This window comes from Coregonus lavaretus (assembly GCF_964263955.1).
Source record: "Coregonus lavaretus genome assembly, contig: HAP1_SCAFFOLD_404, whole genome shotgun sequence".
Classification (NCBI taxonomy): Eukaryota; Metazoa; Chordata; class Actinopteri; order Salmoniformes; family Salmonidae; genus Coregonus; species Coregonus lavaretus.
The window spans coordinates 321,984-348,255 of NW_028160743.1; the positions used below are offsets into that span (position 1 = coordinate 321,984).

Here is a 26,272-nt window from a genome sequence, read left to right on the forward strand (position 1 = left end):
AGCCCAGAGTTGGAGAACGCATAGAGCCCCGAGTTGGAGAACGCATAGAGCCCCGAGTTGATTATCCCTTCTATACCATGGCTATAATTTAACACATATGCCGCTAGAAATGTGTTCATTTACCTCTAGAAATGTGTTCATTTACCTCTAGAAATGTGTTCAACATCCACTGAAGTAGCTAGCAAGTTTAGCAGATAGCTACAGTAGTTACTGTGGTAACAAAACAAACAGACTTGCTAGTTTAGCTAACCAAACCATCAGTCCTAGCTTGGCATTGTTGAATTGGATTTTCATAATACCAATAATGTTTTCAAATTCGACTTTTGCTTTCAAAAGCAGCTCAAAAATAGAACATGTAAGAATGAACTATAGCCGTGGTATATTGGTCATACACCACACCCCCTCGGGCCTTACTGCTTAAACAATGCACGCTCTAGAATGCCCTTCAAGCCAATCAGAAACATGTATTCAACAATGCCATGGTATAATGTACAGTAACATCTACAATGTTTCCCTGATCATGAGGCTGTTTTAAAGGTCTGGGTCACCTATACATGGACTGGATATGCGGTACACGCCATCACTTCACTGTCTGTGTTGTTGTCCCCCACCAAGAAATCGGGGCGGGGACTGTGGATCTGTCTCTGTACGTTAGTCACTCAGACAGCACTGTTTAGAAAACTTGGTTGAATGATGCATCTTGCCATATCGATCCAGCATTTACAGAACTACACCTATTGACCCAAGGCTGGAGTTATGGTAGTGATATGAAATGTGTTGGTCAAACGCGATATCTCAGTTGGCCCAAGGGAGGTGCTGTACCATTGGTTGGGGGACGCCGTGTTTATTGTTGTTGCTCTTGTTGTGTCGCAGGTCAACAGAGGAGGTCATAGCTCTGTTCATCTCTATAGCCTTCGTAGTGGACGCTCTGAAAGGAACCATCACAAGTAAGGAGGAAGAGAATGTACAACTCTCTCAACTCAACCTATATACCATATTGATGATTATATACCATACTGATGATTATATACCATACTGATGATTATATACCATACAGACCATACTGATGATTATATACCATACAGACCATACTGATGATTATATACCATACAGATGATTATATACCATACAGACCATACTGATGATTATATACCATACAGACCATACTGATGATTATATACCATACAGACCATACTGATGATTATATACCATACAGACCATACTGATGATTATATACCATACAGACCATACTGATGATTATATACCATACAGACCATACTGATGATTATATACCATACAGACCACACTGATGATTATATACCATACTGATGATTATATACCATACAGACCATACTGATGATTATATACCATACAGACCAAACTGATGATTATATATCATACTGATGATTATATACCATACAGACCATACTGATGATTATATACCATACAGACCATACTGATAATTATTTACCATACTGATGATTATATACCATACAGACCATACTGATGATTATATACCATACAGACCATACTGATGATTATATACCATACAGACCAAACTGATGATTATATATCATACCATACTGATGATTATATACCATACAGACCATACTGATGATTATATACCATACAGACCAAACTGATGATTATATACCATACAGACCATACTGATGATTATATACCATATAGACCATACTGATGATTATACATCATACAGACCATACTGATGATTATATACCATACTGATGATTATATACCATACAGACCATACTGATGATTATATACCATACAGACCATACTGATGATTATATACCATACAGACCATACTGATGATTATATACCATACAGACCATACTGATGATTATATACCATATAGACCATACTGATGATTATATACCATACAGACCAAACTGATGATTATATACCATACAGACCATACTGATGATTATATACCAAACAGACCATACTGATGATTATATACCATACTGATGATTATATACCATACAGACCATACTGATGATTATATACCATACAGACCATACTGATGATTATATACCATACAGACCATACTGATGATTATATACCATACAGACCATACTGATGATTATATACCATATAGACCATACTGATGATTATATACCATACAGACCATACTGATGATTATATACCATACATACCATATTGATGATTATATACCATATATACCATACTGATGATTATATACCATATAGACCATACTGATGATTATATACCATACAGACCATACTGATGATTATATACCATATAGACCATACTGATGATTATATACCATACTGATGATTATATACCATACAGACCATACTGATGATTATATACCATACTGATGACTATATACCATACAGACCATACTGATGATTGTATACCATACAGACCATACTGATGATTATATACCATACAGACCATACTGATGATTATATACCATACTGATGATTATATACCATACAGACCATATTGATGATTATATACCATACAGACCATGCTGATGATTATATACCATACAGACCATTCTGATGATTATAAACCATACAGACCATACTGATGATTATATACCATACAGACCATACTGATGATTATATATCATACCATACTTATGATGATATACCATACATACCATATTGATGATTATATACCATACAGACCATACTGATGATTATATACCATACAGACCATACTGATGATTATATACCAAACTGATGATTATTTACCATACAGAACATACTGATGATTATATACCATATTGATGATTATATACCATACAGACCATACTGATGATTATATACCATACAGACCATACTGATGATTATATATCATACAGACCATACTGATAATTATATACCATACAGACCATATTGATGATTATATACCATACAGACCATACTGATGATTATATACCATACAGACCATACTGATGATTATATACCATACTGATGATTATATACCATACAGACCAAACTGATGATTATTTACCATACAGACCATACTGATGATTATATACCATACAGACCATACTGATGATTATATACCATACAGACCATACTGATGATTATATACCATACAGACCATACTGATGATTATATACCATACAGACCATACTGATGATTATATACCATACAGACCATACTGATGATTATATACCATATAGACCATACTGATGATTATATACCATACTGATGATTATATACCATACAGACCATACTGATGATTATATATAATAATATAATAATAATAATATAATATAATATAATATATAATATAATATAATATAATAATATAATATAATATAATAATTATATATATCATACTGATGGTTATATACCATACAGACCATACTGATGATTGTATACCATACAGACCATACTGATGATTATATACCATACAGACCATATTGATGATTATATACCATACAGACCATGCTGATGATTATATACCATACAGACCATTCTGATGATTATATACCATACAGACCATACTGATGATTATATACCATACAGACCATTTAGATGATTATATACCATATAGACCATACTGATGATTATATACCATACAGACCATACTGATGATTATATACCATACAGACCATACTGATGATTATATACCATACAGACCATACTGATGATTATATATCATACCATACTTATGATGATATACCATACATACCATATTGATGATTATATACCATACAGACCATACTGATGATTATATACCATACAGACCATACTGATGAATATATACCATACAGACCATACTGATGATTATATACCATACAGACCATACTGATGATTATATATCATACCATACTTATGATGATATACCATACATACAATATTGATGATTATATACCATACAAACCACACTGATGATTATATACCATACAGACCATACTGATGATTATATACCATACTGATGATTATATACCATACAGACCATACTGATGATTATATACCAAACTGACCACACTGATGATTATATACCATACAGACCATACTGATGATTATATACCATACAGACCATTTTGATGATTACATACCATATTGATGATTATATACCATACAGACCATATTGATGATTATATACCATACAGACCATTCTGATGATTATATACCATACAGACCATACTGATGATTATATACCATACAGACCATACTGATGATTATATACCATACAGACCATTTAGATGATTATATACCATATAGACCATACTGATGATTATTTACCATATTGATGATTATATACCATACTGATGATTATATACCATACAGACCATATTGATGATTATACACCATACAGACCATACTGATGATTATATACCATACAGACCATACTGATGATTATATACCATACAGACCATATTGATGATTATATACCATACAGACCATACTTAGATTATATACCATACAGACCATTTTGATGATTACATACCATATTGATGATTATATACCATACATACCATATTGATGATTATATACCATACAGACCATACTGATGATTTTATACCATACAGACCATATTGATGATTATATACCATACAGACCATATTGATGATTATATACCATACAGACCATACTGATGATTATATACCATACAGACCATACTGATGATTATATACCATACAGACCAAACTGATGATTATATACCATACTGATGATTATATACCATACAGACCATACTGATGATTATATACCATACAGACCATACTGATGATTATATACCATACAGACCAAACTGATGATTATATACCATACTGATGATTATATACCATACAGACCATACTGATGATTATATACCATACAGACCATACTGATGATTATATACCATACAGACCATTTTGATGATTACATACCATATTGATGATTATATACCATACAGACCATACTGATGATTATATACCATACAGACCATACTGATGATTATATACCATACAGACCACACTGATGATTATATACCATACAGACCATACTGATAATTATATACCATACAGACCATACTGATGATTATAGATCATACTGATGATTATATACCATACTGATGATTATATACCATACAGACCATACTGATGATTATATACCATACAGACCATACTGATGATTATATACCATACTGATGATTATATACCATATAGACCATACTGGTGATTATATACCATACAGACCATACTGATGATTATATACCATACAGACCATACTGTTGATTATATACCATACAGACCAAACTGATGATTATTTACCATATTGATGATTATTTACCGTACAGACCATACTGATGATTATATACCATACAGACCATACTGATGATTATATACCATACAGACCTTTTTGATGATTACATACCATATTGATGATTATATACCATACAGACCATACTGATGATTATATACCATACAGACCACACTGATGATTATATACCATACAGACCATACTGATGATTATAGATCATACTGATGATTATATACCATACTGATGATTATATACCATACAGACCATACTGATGATTATATACCATACCATACTGATGATTATATACCATACAGATCATACTGATGATTATATACCATACTGATGATTATATACCATACATACCATACTGATGATTATATACCATACAGACCATACTGATGATTATATACCATACTGATGATTATATACCATATAGACCATACTGATGATTATATACCATACAGACCATACTGATGATTATATACCATACAGACCATACTGGTGATTATATACCATACAGACCATACTGATGATTATATACCAAACAGACCATACTGATGATTATATACCATACTGATGATTATATACCATACTATACTGATGATTATATACCATACAGATCATACTGATGATTATATACCATACTGATGATTATATACCATATAGACCATACTGATGATTATATACCATACAGACCATACTTAGATTATATACCATACTGATGATTATATACCATACAGACCATATTGATGATTATATACCATACTGATGATTATATACCATACTGATGATTATATACCATACAGACCATATTGATGATTATATACCATACAGACCATACTGATGATTATATACCATACAGACCATACTGATGATTATATACCATACAGACCATTCTGATGATTATATACCATACATACCTTACTGATGATTATATACCATACAGACCATACTGATGATTATATACCATACTGATGATTATATACCATATAGACCATACTGATGATTATATACCATACAGACCATACTGATGATTATATACCATACAGACCATACTGGTGATTATATACCATACAGACCATACTGATGATTATATACCAAACAGACCATACTGATGATTATATACCATACTGATGATTATATACCATACTATACTGATGATTATATACCATACAGATCATACTGATGATTATATACCATACTGATGATTATATACCATATAGACCATACTGATGATTATATACCATACAGACCATACTTAGATTATATACCATACTGATGATTATATACCATACAGACCATATTGATGATTATATACCATACTGATGATTATATACCATACTGATGATTATATACCATACAGACCATATTGATGATTATATACCATACAGACCATACTGATGATTATATACCATACAGACCATACTGATGATTATATACCATACAGACCATTCTGATGATTATATACCATACATACCATACTGATGATTATATACCATACATACCATATTGATGATTATATACAATACAGACCATACTGATGATTATATACCATATAGACCATACTGGTGATTATATACCATACAGACCATTTAAATTATTATATACCATTTTCTTTAAGGAGGCTACCATGCCTATGTTGTCATGGAGATGATCCAACTTGATATGTTGAAGTGATGATAATTACTCCCTGTTGTGTCTCCTCCCTCCAGTCTTCCATACATACTACCACGCCTCGACGCTGACCAATGGAAGTGGTGAGGCGTTGCTATGGCTACAGGAGCAGTGGGGTGTGACCCTACTGGGGGGTAATGGGACGGGGGCGGGGGGAGCAGAAGGAGGAGGGGTGGGGGGATTCAGCTCCAGCTCTCTCCCTCTGCCTGACTCCTTCATCCAGTGTACCAGGGAGATACCAGTCCTGTGTCTGCTGCTAATGCTGGGAACCCTGTGGCTGGGCTACACCCTCTACCACTTTAAACACAGGTACAGTAGATCACCCTCTACCACTTTAAACACAGGTACAGTAGATCACCCTCTACCACTTTAAACACAGGTACAGTAGATCACCCTCTATCAGTTTAAACACAGGTACAGTAGATCACCCTCTATCAGTTTAAACAGAGGTACAGTAGATCACCCTCTATCAGTTTAAACAGAGGTACAGTAGAACCCCCTCTATCAGTTTAAACAGAGGTACAGTAGAACCCCCTCTATCAGTTTAAACAGAGGTACAGTAGAACCCCCTCTATCAGTTTAAACAGAGGTACAGTAGAACCCCCTCTATCAGTTTAAACAGAGGTACAGTAGAACCCCCTCTATCAGTTTAAACAGAGGTACAGTAGAACCCCCTCTATCTGTTTAAACAGAGGTACAGTAGATCACCCTCTATCAGTTTAAACAGAGGTACAGTAGATCACCCTCTATCAGTTTAAACAGAGGTACAGTAGAACCCCCTCTATCAGTTTAAACAGAGGTACAGTAGAACCCCCTCTATCAGTTTAAACAGAGGTACAGTAGAACACCCTCTATCAGTTTAAAGTGGAACTGACAGCATTTTAGAAACATGAAAACATATTAAAATCTGTTCATGAACACCCCTAATAAGAATATGACACTTTTATGACATTTTCTGACACGTGAGCACTTAGATATGGTCATTTTTTTTCATAAATTCATAGAATGTTTGGGAATGACATATATATACTAAGGGATTTGTGTAAATTCTATAGCAATATAGAGTGGGAAAGCGGCCGTGTGTTTGGACAATTTAAGACACTGCAGCAAATAAAACCAAATAAAAACATTTGTCCTTTCCAGGTGTCACGATCGTCAGGGAGAGACCAATGCGCAGCGTGATGAATGAACATGTTTACTTTATTAAATTAAAGCACGACCAAAACAACAAACGACTCGTAACGTCCACGGTGACAATGACCGAACACGGAACAAAAACCCACAAACCCAAAGGGAAAACATACAGTTTAAATATGGCTCCCAATCAGAGACAACCAGCCAACAGCTGACACTCGTTGCCTCTGATTGGGAGTCACTCAGGCAAAACATAGCAATAGACGAACTAGAACCCCCAACATAGAAACACACCACATAGAACAAACACACCCTGGCTCAACAACTAGAGCCAGGGTGTGAAACCAGGACCGGAGTCTACGCAGACTGGTGCGCCATAGCCAATCACAGTAGGTCTATATGCAAATAAGCCATTTGCCACATGGGCCTGCCATCATTCCCTGTGAACTGGACTGTGTTTACAGGCAGTAGCAACAGGGGCCGTAGCAACAGGGGCCTGCCATCATTCCCTGTGAACTGGACTGTGTTTACAGGCAGTAGCAACAGGGGCCTGACATCATTCACTGTGAACTGGACTGTGTTTACAGGCAGTAGCAACAGGGGCCTGCCATCATTCACTGTGAACTGGACTGTGTTTACAGGCAGTAGCAACAGGGGCCTGACATCATTCACTGTGAACTGGACTGTGTTTACAGGCAGTAGCAACAGGGGCCTGACCTGTGAACTGGACTGTGTTTACAGGCAGTAGCAACAGGGGCCTGCCATCATTCCCTGTGAACTGGACTGTGTTTACAGGCCGTAGCAACAGGGGCCGTAGCAACAGGGGCCTGCCATCATTCACTGTGAACTGGACTGTGTTTACAGGCAGTAGCAACAGGGGCCTGACCTGTGAACTGGACTGTGTTTACAGGCAGTAGCAACAGGGGCCTGCCATCATTCCCTGTGAACTGGACTGTGTTTACAGGCAGTAGCAACAGGGGCCTGCCATCATTCACTGTGAACTGGACTGTGTTTACAGGCAGTAGCAACAGGGGCCTGACATCATTCACTGTGAACTGGACTGTGTTTACAGGCAGTAGCAACAGGGGCCTGACATCATTCACTGTGAACTGGACTGTGTTTACAGGCAGTAGCAACAGGGGCCTGCCATCATTCCCTGTGAACTGGACTGTGTTTACAGGCAGTAGCAACAGGGGCCTGACATCATTCCCTGTGAACTGGACTGTGTTTACAGGCAGTAGCAACAGGGGCCTGACATCATTCACTGTGAACTGGACTGTGTTTACAGGCAGTAGCAACAGGGGCCTGCCATCATTCACTGTGAACTGGACTGTGTTTACAGGCAGTAGCAACAGGGGCCTGACCTGTGAACTGGACTGTGTTTACAGGCCGTAGCAACAGGGGCCTGACCTGTGAACTGGACTGTGTTTACAGGCCGTAGCAACAGGGGCCTGACCTGTGAACTGGACTGTGTTTACAGGCCGTAGCAACAGGGGCCTGACCTGTGAACTGGACTGTGTTTACAGGCAGTAGCAACAGGGGCCTGACATCATTCACTGTGAACTGGACTGTGTTTACAGGCAGTAGCAACAGGGGCCTGACATCATTCACTGTGAACTGGACTGTGTTTACAGGCAGTAGCAACAGGGGCCTGACATCATTCACTGTGAACTGGACTGTGTTTACAGGCAGTAGCAACAGGGGCCTGACATCATTCCCTGTGAACTGGACTGTGTTTACAGGCCGTAGCAACAGGGGCCGTAGCAACAGGGGCCGTAGCAACAGGGGCCGTAGCAACAGCGTGACTTTAGATTGTTAGAACGCATTCGCCAAAAGCCACAAAATACACCTGAATGGATTTTTTGGGGAATAGTAGCCTGCTCGTCCTGCCAATGCATGCTGGTCCCAACCCACGTTTTGACAACTGAATGGGAACTTGCCTGCCTGCCCACCCATTTGATCGATGCCAAATACATTTGATCGACAACTAAGAGATATGCTAGTAGTTCAAGTTCAGCATAGCTAGCTAGTTAGCTAGGTAGCAAAGCGATTAACATTTCTTGCTAGCTAACCAAATGACACCTGCATCTCTAGCTGTAGTCAACGAAAAACGTTATGAGGTGAAAAAGTCAGTCACTCACCCAGTCCTCCGATGACATGACATCCTCCCAGCAGCTAGCTAGCTAACGCTAGGCTCTTTGTTTTTAGCTAGCTAAATAAATAGCTAGCCACATAAATAGATACGCTAGCCCAGGGGTGTCAAACTCAATCAGCGCACGGACCATATTGAAAAAAACACAATGAATTCGCAGGCCAGACATAGCCTATTTGTTTTTACAAAAGAACATGCAACTGCGACCCAAACTGGCCATTGTTTTATTTGAAAAAATATGGGCCTTTTGTATTGTCCACTTACAGTATGTATATAGGATGCTGTATATAGCGTTTTAACATATTAAAACAAAAGAGATAAATAATATTTATCCAGCCTTTGCTGCAATGCTTGCAGATGTGCATCATATGCTGTGACCCTAATCAAAAAGTATTTAGTAATTCCAAATAACAAAAACTTAGCTATAGGTTGTTGTAACGTTTAAACTTTTTTTTGCACTGTACGGTTGAATGCATCATTGCTGTATGGTGCAATCTAAATGTATTGTAGTTGAGTAGCCAGCCTCGGCTACTGCTCAAATGTTGCTGTAGTAGGCCTACATGTTTCTCCTTTGCATGGTGTTCTGAGGCCGGTTTTGTTTTTTGGTTATTCATTGTCAAGCTGTAAAACCGAAGCCAGACGGCGACATTTTATTAGCCTGGCTAGGACTGCGTCTGTACAGCTTCCCTCCGCTGCGCGCCGGAAACGGGACACACAAAAGCAGCGCTATTGAAGTTGAATTAACGGGCTGTAATCAGGCTGTAATTTCATAAAGTAGATGACTCAACTGTTTTATACTTGCTTGTGTGTCCTATTCGGCCCGCGGGCCTTGCGTTTGACACGTGCGCTAGACTATTAGCCACGTCATGACTGACTTGTGATCATTGCCCTAGTTTGATTGTGTTGACATTCCCAGCCTTAGTTACAGTCATACGTTTTTGTTCGAAAAATTGAGTCATTGAAACTGTCATTGTGTGGCCTACCACTTCGCGGCTGAGCCGTTGTTGAGCCTAGATGTTGCCACTTCACAATAACAGCACTTAGAGTTGACCGGGGCAGCTCTAGCAGGGCAGACATTTGATGAACTGACTTGTTGGAAAGGTGGCATCCTATGACGGTGCCACGTTGAAAGTCACTGAGCTCTTCAGTAAGGCCATTCTACTGCCAACGTTTTTCTATGGAGATTCCATGGCTGTGTGCTCGATTTTATGCACCTGTCAGCAACGGGTGTAGCTGAAATAGCCAAATCCACTAATTTGAAGGGGTTTCCACATACTTTTGTATATACAGTGCATTCACAAAGTATTCAGACCCCTTCACTTTTTCCACATTTTGTTATGTTACAGCCTTATTCTAAAATTGATAAAATACATGTTTTTCCTCATCAATCTACTCAAAATCCCCCTTAATGACATTGTGAAAACAGGTTTTTAGAAATGTTTGCAAATATACAGATACCTTATTTACATAAGTATTCAGGCCCTTTGCTATGAGACTCGAAATTGAGCTCAGGTACATCCTGTTTCCATTGATCATCCTTGAGATGTTTCTACAACTTGATTGGAGTCCACCTGTGGTAAATTACATTGATTGGACATGATTTGGAAAGGCACACACCTGTCTATATAAGGTCCCACAGTTGACAGTGCATGTCAGAGTAAAAACCAAGCCATGAGGTCGAAGGAATTGCTGTAGAGCACTGAGACAGGATCGTGTCGAAGCACAGATCTGGGGAAGGGTACCAAAAAATGTCTGCAGCATTGAAGGTCCCCAAGAACACAGTGGCCTCCATAATTCTTAAATGGAAGAAGTTTGGAACCACCAAGCCTCTTCCTAGAGCTGGCCGTCCGGCCAAACTGAGCTATCAGGGGAGAAGGGCCTTGGTCAGGGAGGTGACCAAGAACCCGATGGCCACTCTGACAGAGCTCTAGAGTTCCTCTGTGGAGATGGGAGAACCTTCCAGAAGGACAACCATCTCTGCAGCACTCCACCAATCAGGCCTTTATGGTAGAGTGGCCAGACGGAAGCCACACCTCAGTAAAAGGCACATGACAGCCGACTTGGAGTTTGCCAAAAGGCTCCTAAAGACTCTCAGACCATGAGAAACAAGATTCTCTGGTCTGAAGAAACCAAGATTGAACTCTTTGGCCTGAATCCCAAGCATCACGTCTGGAGGAAACCTGGCACCATCCCTACAGTGAAGCATGGTGGTGGCAGCATCATGCTGTGGGGATGTTTTTCAGCAGCAGGGTCTGGGAGACTAGTCAGGATTGAGGGAAAGATGAACGGAGCAAAGTACAGAGAGCTCCTTGATGAAAACCTGCTCCAGAGCGCTCCGGACCTCAGACTGGGGCGAAGGTTCACCTTCCAACAGGACAACGACCCTAAGTACACAGCCAAGACAACGCAGGAGTGGCTTCGGGACAAGTCTCTGAATGTCCTTGAGTGAGCCGGACTTGAACCCGATCGAACAACTCTGGAGAGACCTGAAAATAGCTGTGCAGTGACGCTCCCCATCCAACCTGACAGAGCTTGAGAGGATCTGCAGAGAAGAATGGGAGAAACTCCCCAAATACAGGTGTGCCAAGCGTGTAGCGTCATACCCAAGAAGACTTGAGGCTGTAATCGCTGCCAAAGGTGCTTCAACAAAGTACTGGGTAAAGGGTCTGAATACTTATGTAAATGTGATATTTCAGTTTTTTATTTTTTAGATATTTACAAAAAAATCTAAAAACCTGTTTTCACTTTGTCATTATGGGGTATTGTGTGTGGATTGATGAGGGGAAAAAACTATTTAATCGATTTTAGAATAAGGCTGTAACCTAGCAAAGTGAAAGGGTCTGAATACTTTCCGAATGCACTGTATAATGTACATTAGTGGTGTGGCCTCTCCATGGGGTTCCTATTGACCTATTGCCAAATGGAACCCTATTCCCTACGTAGTGCACTACTTTAGACCAGAGCCCTATGGGGGACAGGGTGCAATGAGTAAGTAGCATTGTCCAAGCCAGAACGGCCCATAGGGGTAGGAACCTATCTCCTGTTCCTGTAGCGTCAGAACGGCCCATAGGGGTAGGAACCTATCTCCTGTTCCTGTAGCGTCAGAACGGCCCATAGGGGTAGGAACCTATCTCCTGTTCCTGTAGCGTCAGAACGGCCCATAGGGGTAGGAACCTATCTCCTGTTCCTGTAGCGTCAGAACGGCCCATAGGGGTAGGAACCTATCTCCTGTTCCTGTAGCATCAGAACGGCCCATAGGGGTAGGAACCTATCTCCTGTTCCTGTAGCGTCAGAACGGCCCATAGGGGTAGGAACCTATCTCCTGTTCCTGTAGCATCAGAACGGCCCATAGTAAGGTAGCTTGATAGGACGCTAGTCTATTGCAGGGCCTTGAGTGCGTCCCAAATGGGACCCTATTCCCTACGTAGTGCACTACTTTTGACCAGAGCCCTATGGGGGACAGGGTGCAATGAAAATAAAGAACAATTCTGGGTCCTAGTAAGTTACAGGTTTCTGCTTGGTCTGGCTCTCAGCCTCCCTGAGGAACCCTGTGTCTGCTAGCTGCCCTGCCCCTCTCTCTCTCTCTCTCTCTCTCTCTCTCTCTCTCTCTCTCTCTCTCTCTCTCTCTCTCTATACTTCTCTCTCTCTCTCTCTCTCTCTCTCTCTCTCTCTCTCTCTCATACTTCTCTCTCTCTCTCTCTCTCTCTCTCTCTCTCTCTCTCTCTCTCTCTCTCTCTCTCTCTCTCTCTCTCTCTCTTCTCTCTCTCTCTCTCTCTCTCTCTCTCAATTCAATTCAATTCAATTCAATTTAAGGGCTTTATTGGCATGGGAAACGTGTGTTAACATTGCCAAAGCAAGTGAAGTAGATAGTAAACAAAAGTGAAATAAACAATAAATATTAACAGTAAACATTACACTCAGAAGTTTCAAAATAATAAAGACATTTCAAATGTCATATTATGTATATATACAGTGTTGTAACAATGTGCAAATAGTTAAAGTACAAATGGGAAAATAAATAAACATAAATATGGGTTGTATTTACAATGGTGTTTGTTCTTCACTGGTTGCCCTTTTCTTGTGGCAACAGGTCGCAAATCTTGCAGCTGTGATGGCACGCTGTGGTTTTTCACCCAGTAGATAAGGGAGTTTATCAAAATTGGATTTGTTTTCGAATTCTTTGTGGATCTCTGTAATCTGAGGGAAATATGTGTCTCTAATATGGTCATACATTTGGCAGGAGGTTAGGAAGTGCAGCTCAGTTTCCACCTCATTTTGTGGGCAGTGTGCACATAGCCTGTCTTCTCTTGAGAGCCAGGTCTGTCTACGGCGGCCTTTCTCAATAGCAAGGCTATGCTCACTGAGTCTGTACATAGTCATAGCTTTCCTTAAGTTTGGGTCAGTCACAGTGGTCAGGTATTCTGCCACTGTGTACTCTCTGTTTAGGGCCAAATAGCATTCTAGTTTGCTCTGTTTTTTTGTTTGTTCTTTCCAATGTGTCAAGTAATTCTCTTTTTGTTTTCTCATGATTTGGTTGGGTCTAATTGTGTTGTTGTTGTTGTTGTTGTTGTTGTTGTTGTTGTTGTTGTTGTTGTCCTGGGGCTGTGTGGGGTCTGTTTGTGTTTGTGAACAGAGGCCCAGGACAAGCTTACTTAGGGGACTCTTCTCCAAGTTAATCTCTCTGTAGGTGATGGCTTTGTTATGGAAGGTTTGGGAATCGCTTCCTTTTAAGTGGTTATAGAATTTAACGGCTCTTTTCTGGATTTTGATAATTAGCGGGTATTAGCCTAATTCTGCTCTGCATGCATTATTTGGTGTTTTACGTTGTACACGGAGGATGTTTTTGCAGAATTCTGCATGCAGAGTCTCAATTTGGTGTTTGTCCCATTTTGTGAATTCTTGGTTGGTGAGCGGACCCCAGAACTCAGAACCATAAAGGGCAATGGGTTCTATAACTGATTCAAGTATTTTTAGCCAGATCCTAATTGGTATGTCAAATTGTATGTTCCTTTTGATGGCATAGAAGGCGCTTCTTGCCTTGTCTCTCAGATCGTTCACAGCTTTGTGGAAGTTACCTGTGGCGCTGATGTTTAGGCCGAGGTATGTATAGTTTTTTGTGTGCTCTAGGGCAACGGTGTCTAGATGGAATTTGTATTTGTGGTCCTGGCAACTGGACCTTTTTTGGAACACCATTATTTTTGTCTTACTGAGATTTACTGTCAGGGCCCAGGTCTGACAGAATCTGTGCAGAAGATCTAGGTGCTGCTGTAGGCCCTCCTTGGTTGGTGACAGAAGCACCAGATCATCAGCAAACAGTAGACATTTGACTTCAGATTCTAGTAGGGTGAGGCCGGGTGCTGCAGAATGTTCTAGTGCCCTCGCCAATTCGTTGATATATATGTTGAAGAGGGTGGGGCTTAAACTGCATCCCTGTCTCACCCCACGGCCCTGTGGAAAGAAATGTGTGTGTTTTTTGCCAATTTTAACCGCACACTTGTTGTTTGTGTACTCTCTCTCTCTCTCTCTCTCTCTCTCTCTCTCTCTCTCTCTCTCTCTCTCTCTCTTTCTCTCTCACTATACTTCTCTCTCTCTCTCTCTCTGTCTCTCTCTCTCTCTCTTTCTCTCTCTCTATACTTCTCTCTCTCTCTTTCTCTCTCTCTATACTTCTCTCTCTCTCTGTCTCTCTGTCTCTCTCTCTCTCTCTCTCTCTCTCTCTGTCTCTCTCTCTCTCTCTCTGTCTCTCTCTCTCTCTCTCTCTCTCTCTCTCTCTCTCTCTCTCTCTCTCTCTCTCTCTCTCTATACTTCTCTCTCTCTCTATACTTTTCTCTCCCTCTCTCTCTTTCTCTCTCTCCTCACTTAAACCCTCTCTCTCCCTCCCTCCCTCTAACTCCTCCCCTCTTTCCCTCCCTCCCTCTCCTCTCTCCCTCTAGTCCATTCCTCCATGCCAAGGTGAGAGAGGTGTTGTCAGACTGTGCCCTGCCCATCTCCGTTTTGGCATTCTCCTTCATTGGATCCTACCTGTTCAACGACATCGAGCGTCAGTACCCCTCTCCTCCTCTCCTTCAGTACCCCTCCTCTCCTCTCCTTCTCCCTCTCACTACCCTTTCCTTCTCTCCTCTCTCCTTCTTTCCTTCAGTACCCCTCTCCTCCTCTCCTTCCATACTTCAGCACCCCTCTCCTCCATACTTCAGTACCCCTCTCCTCCTCTCCTTCTTTCCTTCAGCACCCCTCTCCTCCTCTCCTTCTTTCCTTCAGCACCCCTCTCCTCCTCTCCTTCAGTACCCCTCCTCTCTTCTCCTTCAGTACCCCTCCTCTCCTCTCCTTCTCCCTCTCAATACCCTTTCCTTCTCTCCTCTCTCCTTCTTTCCTTCAGTACCCCTCTCCTCTCTCCTCCTCTCCTTCAGTACCCCTCTCCTCCTCTCCTTCTTTCCATCAGTACCCCTCTCCTCCTCTCCTTCCATACTTCAGCACCCCTCTCCTCCTCTCCTTCAGTACCCCTCCTCTCTTCTCCTTCAGTACCCCTCCTCTCCTCTCCTTCTCCCTCTCACTACCCTTTCCTTCTCTCCTCTCTCCTTCTTTCCTTCAGTACCCCTCTCCTCCTCTCCTTCAGTACCCCTCTCCTCCTCTCCTTCCATCCTTCAGCACCCCTCTCCTCCTCTCCTTCTTTCCATCAGTACCCCTCTCCTCCTCTCCTTCTTTCCATCAGTACCTGACTCCTTCTCCCTGTCCACCTGATATACACTCCTGTTTCTTACTTTCTGCTCTCAAACATAATCAACAACCCTAGTCTTCAACCCTAGGCTTCAACCCTAGTCATCAACCCTAGTTTTCAACCCTAGTCTTCAATCCTAGTCTTCAATCCTAGTCTTCAACTCTAATCTTCTTTCTACAGTTCCAGTGTTTAACTTCCATAACAGTGCGATGTTCAACGTTGCTCAATTTGAGAAGTTGTCAGCCATGAATGTTTTGTCGGCCATGGGCCTCGGCTTCCTCCTGGCTCTCCTCATCTTCATCGACCAGAACATTGTGGTCTCTCTCACCAACTCTCCAGAGAACAGGTATAGATGTGCCGACGCTGATGCTTTTTATCTGAGTGTGTGTCTTGGTGTGTATTTGTGTGTGTTTGTGTGTGTGTTTTGGGGTGTGTGTGTGTGTTTGTATGTTAACTGTATGCTCTGTGTGTGTGTGTGTGTGTTTGGGTGTGTCCCAGGCTGCTGAAGGGAACAGCGTACCACTGGGACCTGATGCTCTCTGGGCTCATCAATATCCTGATGTCTGTCCTGGGGTTACCATGGATGCACGCAGCCTTCCCCCACTCCACCCTGCACGTCAGACAGCTAGCCTTCATAGAGCAGCGGGTAGAGGGAGGATATCTATATGAGACGTGAGTTACCTGCACAGACCTGCACCTTAGAGACTATCTGCACCTCAGAGACTATCTGCACCTCAGAGACTATCTGCACCTTAGAGACTATCTGCCCCTTAGAGACTATCTGCACCTTAGAGACTATCTGCACCTCAGAGACTATCTGCACCTCAGAGACTATCTGCACCTTAGAGACTATCTGCACCTCAGAGACTATCAGCCCCTTAGAGACTATCTGCACCTTAGAGACTATCTGCACCTTAGAGACTATCTGCACCTCAGAGACTATCTGCACCTTAGAGACTATCTGCACCTTAGAGACTATCTGCACCTCAGAGACTATCTGCCCCTTAGAGACTATCAGCACCTTAGAGACTATCAGCCCCTTAGAGACTATCTGCCCCTTAGAGACTATCTGCACCTTAGAGACTATCTGCACCTCAGAGACTATCTGCACCTCAGAGACTATCTGCACCTTAGAGACTATCTGCCCCTTAGAGACTATCTGCACCTTAGAGACTATCTGCACCTCAGAGACTATCTGCACCTCAGAGACTATCTGCACCTTAGAGACTATCTGCACCTCAGAGACTATCAGCCCCTTAGAGACTATCTGCACCTTAGAGACTATCTGCACCTTAGAGACTATCTGCACCTCAGAGACTATCAGCCCCTTAGAGACTATCTGCACCTCAGAGACTATCTGCACCTCAGAGACTATCTGCACTTTAGAGACTATCTGCACTTTAGAGATTATTTGCACCTCAGAGACTATCTGCACCTCAGAGTATAGGAGTGGACCCTCACGTCACATCAGTACAAACCCCTTTTACTGGTAGGGGCTTATCAACCCCCTTCAGACCAGGAACCATGGTTGACACCACTGGCCAGAATAAGTCAATGTTGAACTGCCAGGCTTGACCAGCAGTGCCAAGATATGGCCCCTATCAGCCTGCTGTCTAGCTCCAGGCCTATATCATGTACAGCAGTATGTGGACACCCCTTCAAATTTGTGGATTCGGCTATTCCAGCCACACCGTTACTGACAGGTGCATAAAATCGAGCACACAGCCATGCAATCTCCTTAGACAAACATTGGCAGTAGAATGGCCTGTACTGAAGAGCTCAGTGACTTTCAACGTGGCACCGTCATAGGATGCCACCTTCCCAACAAGTCAGTTCATCAAATTTCTGCCCTGCTAGAGCTGCCCCGGTCAACTGTAAGTGCTGTTATTGTGAAGTGGAAACGTCTAGGAGCAACAACGGCTCAGCCGTGAAGTGGTAGGCCACACAAGCTCACAGAACGGGACGGCCGAGTGCTGAAGCGCGTAGGGCTGTTTATCATGGTTCGGGCTAGGCCCCTTAGTTCCAGTGAAGGGAAATCTTAACGCTACAGCATACAATGACATTCTAGACGATTCTGTCCTTCCAACTTTGTGGCAACAGTTTGGAGAAGGCCCTTTCCTGTTTCAGCATGACAATGCCCCCGTGCACAAAGTGAGGTCCATACAGAAATGGTTTGTCGACATCGGTGTGGAAGAACTTGACTGGCCTGCACAGAGCCCTGACCTCATCAAACACCTTTGGGATGAATTGGAACGCCAACTGCGAGCCAGGCCTAATCACCCAACATCATTGCCCGACCTCACTAATGATCTTGTGGCTGAATGGAAGAAATGTTCCAACATCTAGTGGAAAGCCTTCCCAGAAGAGTGGAGGCTGTTATAGCAGCAAAGGGGGGACCAACTCCATATTAATGGCCATGATTTTGGAATGAGATGTTAGACGAGCAGGTGTCCACATACTTTTGGTAATGTAGTGTATTCTAAACAAACTGTAAAAGTCCAAGCTAGAATGCGTCTTGCTCCACAATACGACAGGACAATAAAGTCCAGATCCACATACCTCCTCTTGACCACAGGAAATATACCTACTCATTCAACAATGGACCAAGATGTAATCTAAAACACCTTTCCTAACAGCACATCAAACCTGAAGGACTCTTAAAATGTGGGGTTAGTGTAAAGTATGTTGTGTGATACTATTTAGTTTGTTATTACAAGGTATAATATACTTATTACAAGTAACCACACAATGTGTAACCTAATCAAGGCATGTTTGGTACCTACAGACTGCAAACTTAATTTAATTCACTATTGGACTGCTTCTGTGAGTGTATGGTACATGAAGAACATGCTATGTGCACTTATGGACAAATCCCTAATTTCTCCAATTGGCACAAACATGCCAACCCTACAAGAGATTTAGGGGAGGGAATAAAAGAACTGAGGTAGGTTTCACACCTCAGTTCCAGTGAATGTTTTGGCTGTCAGATATGACTGTCTGGATTTACTCTTGCGAGTTGTCCTTTTTCCATTTGAAGCCGAGCTAAGGACTCCAGATCAACCAGCTGATCCCATCTAGCTCTCAGTCATCGACAGCGAACGCTAGCATTTGTCAGTTCGCATCTCTGAGTCTCCAGCCTCCCAGGACTCCCATCTCTGAGTCTCCAGCCTCCCAGGACTCCCATCTCTGAGTCTCCAGCCTCCCAGGACTCCCATCTCTGAGTCTCCAGCCTCCCAGGACTCCCATCTCTGAGTCTCCAGCCTCCCAGGACTCCCATCTCACCGTCTCCAGCCTCCCAGGACTCCCATCTCACCGTCTCCAGCCTCCCAGGACTCCCATCTCACCGTCTCCAGCCTCCCAGGACTCCCATCTCACCGTCAGCTAGTGTGGCCACTGTCATCTGACCAAAGAAGGTCTGGTCACTTCCTGTTGAACACGGAACGAGGGAGAGCTCGGTATGTTGTTTTGGACAGTTTGTTGTTTGAAAGTGTACTGGATCCCGCAACGCAGTTGGCATCAGTTGCTGGGACTGCTAGTCTCTGTCCAGTGATCCTGCCGACCAAGGCCGGGTCTGAGGAGCTAGCTGGCGTAGTAGCTAGCCTAGTTGCTAGCTAGCTGCCTATCAAGCTAGCAGGGTTTTCTTGAGGGCTTGAACGCAGCCCGCGATGCGGTTAGACATTGTAGCTGGGACCGCGGATTGTCCCGGCTTTGTGGCTGTCCAGATCCCTGCTGTGTGGCTGTCCAGATCCCTGCTGTGTGGCTGTCCAGATCCCTGCTGTGTGGCTGTCCAGATCCCTGCTGTGTGGCTGTCCAGATCCCTGCTGTGTGGCTGTCCAGATCCCTGCTGTGTGGCTGTCCAGATCCCTGCTGTGTGGCTGTCCAGATCCCTGCTGTGTGGCTGTCCAGATCCCTGCTGTGTGGCTGTCTAGATCCCTGCTGTGTGGCTGTCCAGATCCCTGCTGTGTGGCTGTCCAGATCCCTGCTGTGTGGCTGTCCAGATCCCTGCTGTGTGGCTGTCCAGATCCCTGCTGTGTGGCTGTCCGGATCCCTGCTGTGTGGCTGTCCGGATCCCTGCTGTGTGGCTGTCCAGATCCCTGCTGTGTGGCTGTCCAGATCCCTGCTGTGTGGCTGTCCAGATCCCTGCTGTTTGCTGTTTTCATTCTTCCCTGTGACCTGCCATGTCTGGAACTGGGAGGAGTAACAGCGTTTTTGTATAAGCACTTTGTGACATCTGCTGATGTAAGAAGGGCTTTATAAATACATTTGATTTGATTTGATCTTAACACTGGCCATCCTACCCAAGCAAGGAAGCACTGGCTACACAAGCAGAGCAGAAAGACCCAAAATCTTGTAGGTAGCCTAATCCCTTCGTGTGCTTGAAAAGTTGTTAATTGCATGACACGTTGTTCCTTCAGGAAGGGCGAAGGGCTGAAGGGCGAAGGGCGAAACATTTAGGAAATGGATTGAAGCCCCGGTATTATAACCAGGAAGGTGGGGGTCTGAGGGCGGGCTCGGCATCCATTGGCCCATTTGGCGCGATTTCAGTTTGCTTCAGGTGAATAGGACCGTTCATTGACCTAGGCCTCATGAGAACAGAACTGCTACTCCTGTACTTATATTAGACAAATAACTAAGGAAGTACTGCCCCTCCCACTCCATACCCCACGCTACCTCATTACCACTATCACGGTGGGTCTCCTGTAAGAACACCACATTTAAAAGTTGATGCTTACTAAACTCATACACTACAGCACTCCTATTGCTGTCTCTTCCCCCACTCTTAAAGGAAAGCAGAGGTAACAGAGAAATCACCCTGTGATCAGACCCATCATGATCAGACCATCATGATCAGACCCATCATGATCAGACCCATCAGACCCATCATGATCAGACCATCATGATCAGACCCATCATGATCAGACCCATCATGATCAGACCCATCAGACCCATCATGATCAGACCCATCATGATCAGACCCCATCATGATCAGACCCATCATGATCAGACCCATCAGACCCATCATGATCAGACCATCAGACCCATCATGATCAGACCATCATGATCACGTTCTTTCCTTTTGTTGGACCTTTTCCTTTCCTTACTCCTGCAACACGGCCACTCAGACCCCAACGCCCCCTCCTGCAACACGGCCACTCAGACCCCAACGCGCCCTCCTGCAACACGGCCACTCAGACCCCAACGCCCCCTCCTGCAACACGGCCACTCAGACCCCAACGCGCCCTCCTGCAACACGGCCACTCAGACCCCAACGCCCCCTCCTGCAACACGGCCACTCAGACCCCAACATCCCCTCCTGCAACACGGCCACTCAGACCCCAACATCCCCTCCTGTAACACGGCCACTCAGACCCCAACCCCCCTCCTGCAACACGGCCAGTCAGACCCCAACATCCCCTCCTGTAACACGGCCACTCAGACCCCAACGCCCCCTCCTGCAACACGGCCAGTCAGACCCCAACGTGCCCTCCTGCAACATGGCCACTCAGACCCCAACCCCCCTCCTGCAACACGGCCAGTCAGACCCCAACATCCCCTCCTGTAACACGGCCACTCAGACCCCAACCCCCCTCCTGCAACACGGCCACTCAGACCCCAACCCCCCTCCTGCAACATGGCCACTCAGACCAGATCAGAAGCCAACACCCCTCTGACTAACTTCATCCAAACCCACTGATGTCTTAATATGATGGACTGTCTTGATAAACTACGACAGGAAAAAAATCCTGTATGTCAATCTTCTTACCAAATGAATCCTGCTTAAAATCATCAACCTGTGTAATGTGAACAGAGAACCTGACTGGGACTCACCCTGAGATGATAGATCTACATTGATGGAGATATCCTGTATCAAACTCTTCCTCCATTCCTCCATCCTCATCAGGCAGCTCCATGGAATCGCAGCCCTCCGGCTCCCCCCATTGACTCCAACTCCTCCCCATCATCACCCTGTGTGTCTGTAATTACACTGGCCACTAAACAACTTCTACACTATTACTACAATACTACTACTACTACTACTACTACTACACTACTACTATCACTACTACTACTACACTACTACTACTACAACACTACTACTACTACTACAACACTACTACACTACTACTACAATACCTCTACTACTACACTACTACTACTACTGCACTACTACTACTACTACACTACTACTACTACTACACCACTACTACTACTACTACTACTACTACTACTACTACTAAACTGCTACCAGTAACAGCGTAACCTACGTTGCTAGCTACCATGACATTGACTAAAGCCGGTGGGAGTACCGTTGAGGACAGTGGTGTCTCTCTATCACACGTGAAGGATCTTTTAAACGTTCTACAAGCAGTTGTTACAACAACAAGAAAATAGCTACAAGTTTTTTGTCCAAATACTGGTGGAGTCAACTAATAGAAGAATGGACGACCTGACCAGAGAGGTCCAGGACCTGAAGAACAGTTTGACCAGAGAGGTCCAGGACCTGAAGAACAGTTTGACCAGAGAGGTCCAGGACCTGAAGAACAGTTTGACCAGAGAGGTCCAGGACCTGAAGAACAGTTTGACCAGAGAGGTCCAGGACCTGAAGAACAGTTTGACCAGAGAGGTCCAGGACCTGAAGAACAGTTTGACCAGAGAGGTCCAGGACCTGAAGAACAGTTTGACCAGAGAGGTCCAGGACCTGAAGAACAGTTTGACCAGAGAGGTCCAGGACCTGGAGAACAGTTTGACCAGAGAGGTCCAGGACCTGAAGAACAGTTTGACCAGAGAGGTCCAGGACCTGAAGAACAGTTTGACCAGAGAGGTCCAGGACCTGAAGAACAGTTTGACCAGAGAGGTCCAGGACCTGAAGAACAGTTTGACCAGAGAGGTCCAGGACCTGAAGAACAGTTTAAAGTTCTCCCAGGGTCAGCTCGATGAGTTGAAACAGGAGAACGGCAAGATGACAGCAATCTGTAAGTCATTGAGAGAGGACATCAGTTCTGTGTGTGAATCCATGATAACAATGAGGGACAATCAAGGCTGAACAACATGGTTGTGGACGGAATTGCAGAATCTCCACATGAGACCTGGACGGAGTCTGAGGACAAAGTGAGGGAAATGATCTCTAAGAAATTGAAGATGGACCACAGGAAGGTTCAGGTGGAGAGGGCCCACAGAACTGGAAAACCCACCACTGGCCCAGGTGACAGGCCCAGGCCGATAGTGGTCAAGTTCCTGAGGTTCAAGGACAAGGTAGCTGTTCCGGAAAGAGCCAAGAACTTGAGAGGAACCCCACAACACAGACACACACACACACCAACTGATTAATGGACTGCTGAATGTATATTGTTTTCTCTTGCTTTGTTTGCTCTTTTCCATATTATGTCTATCTCTGATAAGCTGCCCAGGAAAGGGCTGAAAATAGCCCATATTAATATATGTAGCCTTAGAAATAAGGTTCATGAAATCAATAACTTGCTAACATCAGATAACATTCATACTGTAAATTAGCAATTTCTGAGACTCACTTAGATAATTAATTTGATGATACAGCAGCAGCAATACAAGGATATAACATCTATAGAAGAGACAGAAATGCTTATGGGGGAGGTGTTGCTGTATATATTCAGAGCCATATCCCTGTAATGCTTAGAGAAGATCTTATGTCAAGTGTTATTGAAGTGTTGTGGTTGCTGGTTCACTTGCCACATCTAAAGCGTTTTCTTTTGGGGTGTTGCTATAGGCCATCAAGTGCTAACAGTCAGTATCTAAATAATATGTGTGAAATGCTTGATAGTGTTTGTGATGTAAACAGAGAGGTCTACTTTCATGGGGACCTGAATATTGACTGATGTCTGCTCAAGAGGAAGCTTCTTACTGTAACCAGTGGCTGTAATCTGGTTCAGGTTATTAATCAACCTACCAGGGTGTTTACAAACACTACAGGAACAAGATCATCCACATGTATTGATCACATTTTTACTAATACTGTAGAACTTTGTTCTAAAGCTGTATCCGTACCCATTGGATGCAGTGATCACAATATAGTGGCTATATCCAGGAAAGACAAAGTTCCAAAAGCTGGGCCTAAAATACTATATAAAAATATATTTTGCTGTGACTCTTATGTGGATGATGTTAAAATATTTGTTGGTCTGATGTGATTAATAAAGAGCACTGTTAGAACTGTTAAGGCTCCATTGATTGATGAGGAATTTAAAAACTGTATGGTTGAAAGAGATGAGGCAGAAGGAGTGGCTAATAAGTCTGGCTACACATCTGACTGGCTGACTTACTGCAAATTGAAAAATGATGTGACTAAACTCAACAAAAAGAAGAAGAAACTGTATTATGAAGCCAATCTTTGGAGTGCTTTAAATGAAAATATGAGCAGCAAGACAACTCCATCTTTCATCGAATCAGACGGCTTATTCATCACAAAACCATTTGATGTTGAAAATTATTTTAATTATTACTTAATTGGCAAAGTGGGCAAATTTAGGCAGGACATGCCAACAATGAACAGTGAACCATCGAATTCATGCATAAAAAAACCAATAATGAAAGAAAAGCATTGCAAGTTTGAATTTTGTAAAGTTAGAGGTGGGAGGGGTGGAAAACGTATCGTTATCGGTCAATAATGACAAACCTCCTGGCATTGACAACTTAGATGGAAAGCTACTGAGATGGTAGCTGCCTCTATAGCCACTCCTATCTGTCATATCTTTAATCTGAGCCTAGAGGAAAGTCTTTGTCCTCAGGCCTGGAGGGAAGACAAAGTAATTCCGCTACTTCTGTACTTTTTCTGTACTAGAACATGAAAAAACGGTTCGGTATTTTTGTTACTTTCGGTAATTCTGTCAAATGTGTCTCTCAGATCAAGCCTGTATATCAGCGCAGCCGACCCCTTATTTAAGCACACATTGCCTGCCCCACTTGCTCACTGCTGGCTCTACCCTGTCATGAGGAACCACTGAACTCACTGGTCTACATCACGTTAGCTCCCCACTCACTGGGAGTCTGGTCTGCATCATGTTAGCTCCCCACTCACTGGGAGTCTGGGCTGCATCATGTTAGCTCCCCACTCACTGGGAGTCTGGTCTGCATCACGTTAGCTCCCCACTCACTGGGAGTCTGGGCTGCATCATGTTAGCTCCCCACTCACTGGGAGTCTGGTCTGGATCATGTTAGCTCCCCACTCACTGGGAGTCTGGTCTGCATCACGTTAGCTCCCCACTCACTGGGAGTCTGGGCTGCATCATGTTAGCTCCCCACTCACTGGGAGTCTGGTCTGGATCATGTTAGCTCCCCACTCACTGGGAGTCTGGGCTGCATCATGTTAGCTCC

The 26,272-nt window shown here is 43.1% G+C and overlaps 1 protein-coding gene across 1 annotated transcript in view; it reads left to right on the forward strand.

Annotated features, from left to right (window-relative positions):
- The window catches only part of LOC311121494 (solute carrier family 4 member 11-like), a gene marked incomplete at both ends in the record, with an annotated part of 170,904 nt that overhangs the window by 129,893 nt on the left and 14,739 nt on the right, over nt 1-26,272 (forward strand). Inside the window, 6 exons of the mRNA XM_084195976.1 lie at nt 874-947; nt 6,965-7,042; nt 7,127-7,235; nt 16,143-16,249; nt 17,105-17,270; nt 17,423-17,596. Of these exons, the coding sequence (XP_084052102.1) occupies nt 874-947; nt 6,965-7,042; nt 7,127-7,235; nt 16,143-16,249; nt 17,105-17,270; nt 17,423-17,596 (708 nt within the window). The remainder of the gene's footprint in view (nt 1-873; nt 948-6,964; nt 7,043-7,126; nt 7,236-16,142; nt 16,250-17,104; nt 17,271-17,422; nt 17,597-26,272) is intronic.